This window comes from Narcine bancroftii, chromosome 2 (genome assembly GCF_036971445.1).
Source record: "Narcine bancroftii isolate sNarBan1 chromosome 2, sNarBan1.hap1, whole genome shotgun sequence".
Lineage (NCBI taxonomy): Eukaryota > Metazoa > Chordata > Chondrichthyes > Torpediniformes > Narcinidae > Narcine > Narcine bancroftii.
In genome coordinates this window covers 103,636,780-103,647,195 of record NC_091470.1, presented here as the reverse complement: position 1 = coordinate 103,647,195, position 10,416 = coordinate 103,636,780, and the positions used below count along the sequence as shown (strand labels likewise).

General features: G+C 42.9%; 1 protein-coding gene across 4 annotated transcripts in view; it reads right to left on the bottom strand.

The window, feature by feature from the left end:
- Positions 1 to 258: 258 nt before the first annotated feature.
- Positions 259 to 10,416, bottom strand: part of stambpa (STAM binding protein a) — a 51,946-nt gene continuing 41,788 nt past the window's right edge. For 3 of the 4 annotated variants that reach the window (XM_069917797.1, XM_069917795.1, XM_069917796.1), the window contains 4 exons: positions 8,118 to 8,255; positions 5,630 to 5,742; positions 2,165 to 2,264; positions 259 to 676 (listed from right to left, as the gene is read on the bottom strand). In XM_069917797.1, coding sequence (XP_069773898.1) covers positions 620 to 676; positions 2,165 to 2,264; positions 5,630 to 5,742; positions 8,118 to 8,255 — 408 coding nt within the window. In that variant the 3' untranslated portion in view covers positions 259 to 619. The remainder of the gene's footprint in view (positions 677 to 2,164; positions 2,265 to 5,629; positions 5,743 to 8,117; positions 8,256 to 10,416) is intronic. The other variant, XR_011351550.1, reaches the window with a different exon arrangement.

The following is a 10,416-nucleotide window of genomic DNA, read 5'->3' as shown; positions in this document are numbered from 1 at the left end:
ACCCATTGATCAGGTTGTGTGAAAAGAGCAAGATTAAACTGCTCTCTATTGGTGAAAGACTATTTAGCCCATCGAGTCCGCCCTACCATTCGATCATGAGCTGATCCATTAGCCCCACTGGCCAGCCTTCTCCCCATAACCTTTAATGCGCTGGGTTTACTGCACAACTGCATCAAAGAGATCCCTTTAAAAACAGTGACATGGTGAAAATTCAGGAGGTTGTTGATTAAGGAAAGGCGCAGAGAGAAAAGAAGAAACTAAACGACCAAATTTGGTTTATTGATATGCAAAGAGACAAATAATTAGATAGATTAGAGTTTACAAATTACATCAATTTACTGGAAAACAAGACAGGCATCATCTGTGTTTCTCGTGACGTAGTTGCAGCAGTGCAGGCATTTAAATAAAAAGGCAATTCCATTTTCTGAACAGGGCAGTTTTAAAACTGACAAGAATTAATAGCACTTTAGAATAATCACATTTAAAACATCGACTCCTCCATCAGCCATGTGGCAGCTTTGTAACTATTAAAGCTACAGAATTCTCTACCTGAAGTATGAAAGAAAGTGACATAATGGTTAGCGATTTCCATGGAAACCAGACTCTCAGAAGGCAGCAGTCACCGAAGATCCAGGATTACGATGTTGGTATCGATGACGGAAACATGAGAGCAGGCCTGGAAAATAAGTACCTGTTAGGACATTGGTTAGCAAGCAGTCTAATGAGAACCCAGGGCTGGAGTCAGTGACCCCTGACTCACTGCCTGTGCCCACTGAGTACCCAGGGCTGGAGCTGGTGGTTCTAGACAAGTCCTATCGCCACAGTAAAAACACAATGCTGCATAAACTCAGCAGGTTGCACAGTGTACTTTTATATAACGACCATAAGATAAAGGAGCAGAAAGAAGTAGGCCATTCGATCCCAGAGTCTGCCCCGACATTCCATCATTAGCTGGCCCATTCCCCCACTTCCATGGCTTCTCCCTGTTATATTTCATACCTTGCCTATTCAGATACCTAAACAAATCCCTACCTTAAATACACCCAAAGACCTGGCCTCCACAGTGTCCCTTAGCAGCACATTCCAGAGATTCACCACTCTGGGTAAAGAAATTCTTCCACATCCATTTTAAATGGGCACTTTAAAATGCCTCAACATCACATCCCTGCTCTAATATTCTATTCCTCTTGAAATGTACGCCAGCATCAAATCGGCCTTCTTCCCTGTCTCCTGGGCTATCCTGCACGAGGACACCCTTTGCATCTGGGTATTTTCAATCTTCTCCCCACTTAAAAAGTAGTCTGTCCATTTACTTTTTTCAATGAAGGGTTATGGGGAACAGGTGGGTAAGTAGTGCCGAGTCCATGGCCAAATCAATGGTGATCTTTTCGAATGGCAGAGCAGACTCGATGGGCCAGATGACCTTTATCTGCAGTGTGACTGACCACATCTAGGAGCAGAAGTAAGCCCTGTCGAGTCTGCTCCGCCATTCTAACCACGATATGATCCATCCACCCACTCCCCGGCATTCTCCTCGTAATCCTTGATGCCCTGACTGATCAAATACCAGCAGTGAGGACGTTTGGTTCAAATAGCACTGTGCTGGACAGAAGATTGAGTATTCACAGATGGGGCAGAAATTGACCCGACTCCATGCTTTGTACTTCTGAGCACAACGCTGAGTGGTAAAGTTCCACAAGGACAGCTTGGCTGGATCTGGGCTTTCGTACCCGGAGCAGGTCACTACACTTAGTAACCCACAGCTTTGCCATTGTAACCTTGCACTTTTATTTTGCCCAGTACTATTCTATGGCAGCAGAAAACTTGCACAAGATCTGATAGGGATAAAAAAACAGAGATTGGAATACACTGTCAAGTGGTGCAAGCCATTGCACAAGGGATGGACACAAGAGGTAATCACATCAGTTCCATTCCAGTTATTTTCAGCTGGACCAATGGATGGGTGCAATAGCTCGGTTGGGGGGGGGGGGGGTGGTAAAAACAGATCAAATGATCAATTACCATCTTGGATAATTGCATGATTACAATTTTACGTACCTGTGTGGCTGCAGCAAGGAAGCCCGTACATTGCACTAACAATAAACTCATGATATAAAATTACACAATTTCCATTTAGGGAACTATGCAGAAAAACTGTACTTACGTCAAAGAGAGGGGGATCCTTGAGATGTGGGTGAAAACCCTTCTGCTTACAAGAGGAGATCTCATTCATTCCATGCTCTGTCAGTCGGAAAAATCCTGACCTTTTTTTGTAAAGAAATAGGAATCAGAGGGCAGGGCTAAAAATGGCAAACAGACATCTAGTATTTTAAGTCTCTTTGGGATTGCAGGAACAGAGGGATCCGAAAATACTGATATGTAATTCCCTGAAAGTGGCGTCACAGGTAGTTAGGATTGTAAAGAGAGCTTTTGGCACTTGGGCCTTCATAAATCTAAGTATTGAGTACAGGAGTTAAAGTTGTATAAGACGTTGGTGAGGCCAAATTTGGAGTATTGAGTGCAGTTTTGGTCACCTAACTACGAGAAAGAGTGCAGATATGATTTACTAGGATGTTACCCGGGCTTCAGGAACTGAGTTACAGGGAAAGATTAAATAAGTTAAAACTTTATTCCCTGGAGTGTAGAAGAATGAAGGGAGATTTGAAAGAGGTATTTAAAATCATGAGGAATATAGACAGAGTAAATGCAAGTAGGCTTTTTCCACTGAGGTTAGGTGAGATACAAACTAGAAGACATGAGGAAAATTTTGATTTCTTCACACAGAGAGTGATGGGAGTGTGGAATGAGCTGCCAGCTGAAAAGGTGAATGTGGCTCAATTTTAACATTTAAGAAAAATTTGGAAAGGTACACAGATGAGAGGGGTATGGAGGGCTATGGACTGAGTGCAGGTCAGTGGGACTAGGCAGTAAAAACAGAGCCGAATGGCCTGTTTGCTGTGCTGTAATGTTCTATAGTTCTAAATACTGTCCAGGCCAAAACAGATGAACAAATGATTAGTTACCCTGGACTAGTTGGGGAGAAGGGCCTGTTTCTGAGCTGTACAACTATGATAGAAGCTATGCTCCAAGTTCCCACTCATCAGCGGCACCGTTAATGCAACACTGTTATAGCACCAGCAACTGCGGTTCAAATCCATCACTGACTGTAAGGAGTTTATACATTTTCCCCACGTCTGGGTGGGTTCCCTGCCACCCTATGGGGATTTGTACATTAATTGGGTGGCACGGCCTGTTACCATGTTAAAAATGAACAAGATAATCGGAAATCAAATTAAACATATTTTTAAATTTTAGACATTTCAGCCCATGAGCCTGTGCCCCCTGCAATTACACCCAATTAACCTACAACCCGGTATATTTCGAATGGTGGGAAGAAATCAGAGCCCCCAAGGAAAACCCATGCAGACACGAGGAAAATTCAAACTCCTTACAGACAGTGCGGGATTTGAATCCCGGTCCCAATCAGTGGCGCTGTAAAGGCCTTGCACTAACCACCTCACCCAACCGTGCTGCCAATCTTCAACCTTGCCTCATCACAACACAAGTTTCTTCAGCCCAAGTTGCACATCAGCGAGCTCACAACCTGTGAAAATACCACAAAATATAGGAGAAGTAGGCCATTTGGCCCATCCAGTCCACCCCACTATCCGAGTGACTGTTGAAGTGTTAGGGTCAATAAGGAGGAACTTTTAGCAATGCTGCTTTGTTTGAGTGGAACATTTCCCTCTAGCACAGAGGCAGAAAATGTCCTAGCAGTACCCAAGGTATATCCTGTTGTCCCTGACAATACACATGCCTCAAATCAAGATCACAAACCTGCTGTTTACCAACGGACTGCAAAGTGCTTAAAGTCATCATGTTGTGGAAGAAATTAAAAACATTCCAAGCATTTAAAGGAGGAGGAACCTTCGAGAAAAAGTGATGGGCCTGAAAACTGACAAGTGTCCCTGAGCAGGCAACCTGACTTCTGGGACATAGGAAGACTGTGGATACAGTTAAAACCCACAATATCCAGCATCTATGGGGATTGGTAGATGCCAGATAACTGAATTTCAAGGTTGCTTGTTGCGTGATTGATGAATAGACCACTAGGGGGCGCCAATTTTAAACTTCCATAATTTTTTAGGTAAAACACAGGATTCTGTTGACACTGGTGGTTAAGTGAAACAACACATGAATGCTGGAGAAACTCAGCAGGTCAAACAGTGCCTTTATGTAGCAAAGGTAAAGATCCATCACCAACGTTTCAGGCTTGAGCCCTTCATCAAGGTGTGGGGGAACAAGCCCGAAATGTAGATGTGTATTACTTTTGCTACGTAAAAGCACTGTTTGACCTGTTGAGTTTCTCCAGCATTTGTGTGATGTTCCTCCACACCTTGATGAAGAGCTCAAGCCTGAAACGTTGGTGATGGATCTTTACCTTTGCTACATAAAGGCACTGTTTGACCTGCTGAGTTTCTCCAGCATTTGTGTGTGTTTTTTTTCCATATTTAAAAAAAATTTTTTTTAGACATTCCCTGTAAATAGGTGACCAGAACGGAACACAATAGTTTGTGACGAATAATGGTAACAAGCCTTTTCGGCCCACGAGCCCATGCTGCCCAATTACACCCAATTGACCTACAACCCCCAGTACGTTTTGAAGGATGGGAGGAAACCCACTCAGACACAGGGAGAACGTACAAGCTCCGACGGCACAAAATTTGAACCTGGTCTTGATCGCTGGTGCTGTAGCAGTGCTGCGCTAACCGCTATGTTAACCATGCTGCCCCTACGGTAAATGTGCTGTGTTTGTTTTCTGCATTTTTTTTCCCGGTTGCTTGAATTCCAAATAATGGCAATTTTACTGTACATTGATTACAACAGCCAAAATTCTGGAAAGGTTTAAACTAATGGGCATTGTGTAGAGTTGGTGGATAGGGAACAAAATAGATGCAGTCAAATCAAACATTACAGCACAGTACAGACCCTATGGCTCACAATGTTGTGCCAACCTATATAAACCTACTTCACAACAATCTCGTCCTTCCCTGCCTCACACCAATAACCTTTTTTTTCCTTACCTCCATGTCTCTGTCTTTTGGATGTGAATGGAAAGCCACGAGTCAGTGGGCAGATCAGAAAAAGGGGCATGATCAAGGTGACTTAAGTGTCAAGACAACAGAGATCGCAGTGAAGTGTGCACAAAAATATTATCCAGAAGAGGCGTGGTATTAGTTAATAGGGGCCGAGCTCGACATCATCTATCGGGAAAGAGAAGTGCTGCCACACCATATTATGCTTAAAACAAATCAACTGACAACATTACCAAGAATAAAACTCTAATAAATATCTAGTTCTTATATTAAAAAAAATCAAGAGAGACGTCAATTTCCATTATGATTTATTCAACTTTAATTTTAAGGTGAGCTTCACCAAGGCAACCAATTGCCTCTCATTCTACCCTATCAGACTATTCAATGTTAAAACACCTCGATCAGAGAGCCTCAAACTCCTGTATTTGTGGGAGTTTATTTTAAACCACATCACTGTTAATTACCTTTCTAGCTATTGCATGCAGAGAACATTTGTATCGATTCCACAGTAAATTTAATCCTGTCGTACTCACTCGTTGTACTTGGGTGAGCAAACAATTGCGATGGCCTCCGGAAGCATGATCTGGTAGGAGCAGTGGGTGTGTAGGTCCACACTGGACAGGAATGCTGTCTGTGTAGGATGCGTCTGCAATTGTATACAATTTACTCAGAGTGACAAACAAATCCCAGTGCTAAATCCTGATCAGTTCCAGGGTAAAGAAAACAAAACCAATAGAAAGAAATAGAAAGTCAGTTTATTCTAAATATCTGAGTTCAGCAACGCAGATACAGGAAACCATGGAAAGAGATGAGAGAGGTTGAGATAGAACTCAGTGCAGCACAGTATGGGCCCTTCAACACCCGGTGGTGTAGATCTACTCCATCAATCTAACCCTTCCCACCCTCTATTTTTCTTTCATCCATGTGCCTATCTAGGAATCTTTTAAATGTCCCTATTGTACCATCCTCCACCAATGCATTCTTTGTGTGTGTGTGTGTGTAAAAAAAAAAAAAACCTTACCTCTACTCATCTTGAAGAAATATCCTCTGGTATTTGCTACTGTCACCCCAATAAAAAGGTACTGGCTGGCCATCCTATCTAAGCCCCTTATAAACTTCTATGAAGTCACCTCTCATCCTTCGTCACTCCAGAGAGACCACCCCTAAGCTCTGTCAACCTTGCTTCATATGATGCTTTCCAATCCAGCAACATCTTGGTAAATCTCCTCTGCTTCCTCTCTAAAGCTTCCACATCCTTCCAGTAATGAGGTGACCAGAACTGAACACAATAGTTTGTGACGAATAAACTTGAACATCCCTTATTGTTGAAATCAAATGTTTATGACCTGACACTTCAAAAACCCGCCATCCGGAATTCAAGCAACTAGTAAAAAAAATCATGGAAAATAAAAAGGTTAAAAAAAATGGAAATTTAAAATGGGCACGCCTCGCTGTTGATTCGCCAATCAGTCCACAAGTGATCTCAAGCAACCTGAAATTCACTTATCCGGCATCCACCAATCCTCATTGGTGCTGAATGCTAGCAGTAAGAATTATAAGAATTATTCAATCTAATTATTTCATGTGCTTCTTGGGAGAGTTTAAGCAAGAATGGCAGGGCATTGGAACCTGAGCAACAGGACAGCAAGTGGAGGGGTTGAGGGAGTGGCTGATGCCGGGGCAAGAAATCCTGAAAGCAAGGACAGGAAGGGATGATGTGAATGGCCAACAAGGAGATGGAGGGGCTGGTGGGTTTATTTGAATGCAAGGAGTACTGTAGGCAAGACACATGAATGTAGAGCCTTGATCGGCAGTTGGAATTATGATGTGGCTTTTACCGAGACACGGCTGCAAGAGAGACAGGACTGGCTGTTCAATATTCCTGAGTTTCAATGTTTTTTGATGGGCCAGAGAAAGGAGGTAACAGAGGGGGAGGTGTAGCATTGCTAATCAGGGAGAGTCTCAGCTGCACTCAGAGGGGAGCTAATGGTGGGTACAGAACAGAAATAGGAAATGTGCAATCCCTCTGATAGGGCTAGACTATCTTTCTTTGGCTTGGCTTCGCGGACGAAGATTTATGGAGGGGTAAATGTCCACGTCAGCTGCAGGCTCGTTTGTGGCTGACAAGTCCGATGTGGGACAGGCAGACACGGTTGCAGCGGTTGCAGGGGAAAATTTGTTGGTTGGGGTTGGGTGTTGGGTTTTTCTTCCTTTGTCTTTTGTCAGTGAGGTGGGCTCTGCGGTCTTCTTCAAAGGAGGTTGCTGCCCACCGAACTGTGAGGCGCCAAGATGCGTGGTTTGAGGCGATATCAGCCCACTGGCGGTGGTCAATGTGGCAGGAGGAAGAGATATATAGACAGATTATGGAAAGTTGCAAAAGCAACTGGGTTGTCATAATGGGAGACATTAAATTCCCCAAGACTGTAAATGTTTAGTGCTAGAGGATTAAATGGGACAGGATGTCTTGAAGCAGCAAGTAAATAGCCCCACGAAGAAGGAGGCAAGCAGAAGGCTTTTGATTTTGACACCAGACTCAGCACAGACACAAGGACATTCTGAACTGACCTGCGATCTATCAAGAATTTCACTTGTTGAGTATTTTCATAATTTTCTGCTCCAATTTAATGCTGTGTTTTTTTTTAAATGTCCTGTTTGCAGGATGTGAGCATCATTGGTAAGATCAGTATTTAATAATTGCCCTTGTTTACACATCGTTACGTAGGGAGACAAACTGGTTGGAGATTTGGACTGATTCGGCCCTCCATTCAAAGGGATTCACGACCAACTCAAGCATCTATCCTACACTTCAACTCTGTCAGAGTCTCTGGAAAGATAATCAGGATTTGCCAGCAATATCAACAGACCACAGGCAAGATGAGGAAAGATGAGTTCATTTCTGAGTAGTTGCACCATTTTATATTTTTATATGTATTTAATATCAGGGACAATTCCATTTCAACAAACTGAAGATTAGTCGAGCATTCAGAGGTATATTTCAGGGTCCAGAACTAGCCAACTTACATGTATCCAGCCCAACGTTATCAAGTTATTGTGATCTTGAATAAGAAATAGTTCCTCTTCACTCTCTGTGTTACAGTAATCAGGACCCGCATTTTGTTTGGGAACGATCACATGGGTTACGGTAAACTCATTCTGCAGCTGGAAGGAAAATAAAGAGATCAGAATTCAAGAAGATAATAATAAGATGAAGTAGACCTTTTGGACCTCCATGCCCTGGTCTGGTGATCAATTGGATGATGGCTAATTTACTTAAAAAATACAATGTCACTTCCATCCATCAATCAAGTCCCTCAACTTAATGTAAAAGTCTATGGGGCTCTACGTTGTATTTACCCAGCGACTCCACAACTCTCTTGATAGAGCAATGGGAACTCTCATTCTTGCGTCTACCCACTCAGGCCTCAGCACAATGTACAGTAGAAGTCCAAAAATCTACACTGCTCAGGGATTAGGTCAGTCCGGATTTTCATTTTCTCTGGATTCTCGGACAAGCTTGAGGAGAAGAACAGGTAAATTTTGATAGTTTATTCATTAGCAAATAGAGCATGCTTCATTTATCAAAATGAGCAGTTTTAAAGAAAAAGTCAACACTTGACAAAAATGTACATATATTTTGTTTTTCACTACATCTGGGGCATAAGCAAGCACACAAATTTTAAAAGTTTGAGAGTTTTTGAAAAGTCTAGATTCTTGGATGGTCCAGATTTATGTCAACTGGATTTTTGGACTTGTTTCAATTATATTCCCTCTCATTCCACTCAGAGTGAAGGTCAGTCTCCTCAAAGGTTAAATGTTTCTTCGTCCCACAGCCAATGAATCAGTCTGATGAACCTTCATTAATTTTAATTTAAACATACAGCATGGTAACAGTCCCTTCTGGCCCACGAGCCCCTGCTGTCCAAACACCCCAATCAATCTACAATACCCATATGTTTTGAAGGGTGGGAAGGCACCAGAGCACCTGGAGGAAACCCACACAGACATGGGATAATGAACAAACTCCTTACAGACGGTCAGATTCAAACCTTGGTCACTGGCGATGTAATAGCGTTGCTCTTAGCTTCCTCTGTTACAACTATTTGCTTTCCAGGATAATAAAAACAGCAGAGAGGTCGCTGGGATCTCCCTTCACTCCCGCAACCGATGTGATTTATTAGGATAATTGTTTAAAGAGGGCTTGCAGAATTAGGGAGGACCCCTACCACCCCGCCTGTAGCATCTTCCAGCTACTCCCATTGGGAAACAGGTACAGAAGTAATGAGCCAGAACCTCCAAGCTGAGGAACAACTGTTTCCTACAGGCAGTGAAACTGATGAATGTCTATTGAAACTGCTAAAACAACTCTGAGACTCTATATATTCATAATATATGAATATATATATGTATCGTTTGTCTGTATGTGTGTTATGTCTAGATGTGTCTCTGCACTGGTTTTGCACCGTGGACAGGAGAACGCTGTTTTGTTGGGCAAAACTGAATGACAATTGAACTTGAACTTCCTTAAGACACTCTACATTAAAATTCTCAGTGTTCTCACAATGGTCCTACGTGATATTCGAGGGGTGTTCTCACCATGATCCTATAGAATTGTAATTATAGCACATACAGGCCCTTCGGCCCTTAATGTTGTGCTGACCCATATATTCCTTCCTTTAAAAAAGGACTAGACCCTCCCTACCCAGAATCCTCTATTTTCCTTTCATCCATGTGTCTATTTAAGAGTCTCTTAAATGCCCCCAATGTTTCAGCATCCTCCACCATCCCCAGAAAGGCATTCCAGGCCCCCACAACTCTTTGCATATTAAAAAAACTTACCCGATGTCTCCCTTAATCGTTCCTCTCTTCACTTTGTACATGTGTCCTCTGGTGCTTGCTATTCCTGCCCTAGGAAACTGGTGCTGGCTGTCCACCCTATCTATGCCTCTCTTAATCCTGTAGACCTCTATCAAGTTTCCTATCGTCCTTCTACGCTCCAAAGAGAAAAGTCCCAGCTCTGCTCACCTTAACTTATTGTTCAATCCAGGCAACCTCCAGGTAAATCTCCTCTGCACCCTCTCCATAGCTTCCACATCCTTCCTATAATGAGGTGGCCAAAAAAGAGCATAATACTCAGCGTGGTCTCACTAGAGATTTGTAGAGTTGCACCATGACCTCTTGACTCTCGTACTCAATCCCCCTATTAATGAAGCCCAGCATCCCATAGGCATTCTTAACTATCCTATCAACCTGTGTGGCGATCTTGAGGGATGTATGGATTTGAACCCCAAGGTCCCTCTGTTCATCCACACTCTGAAGTAAC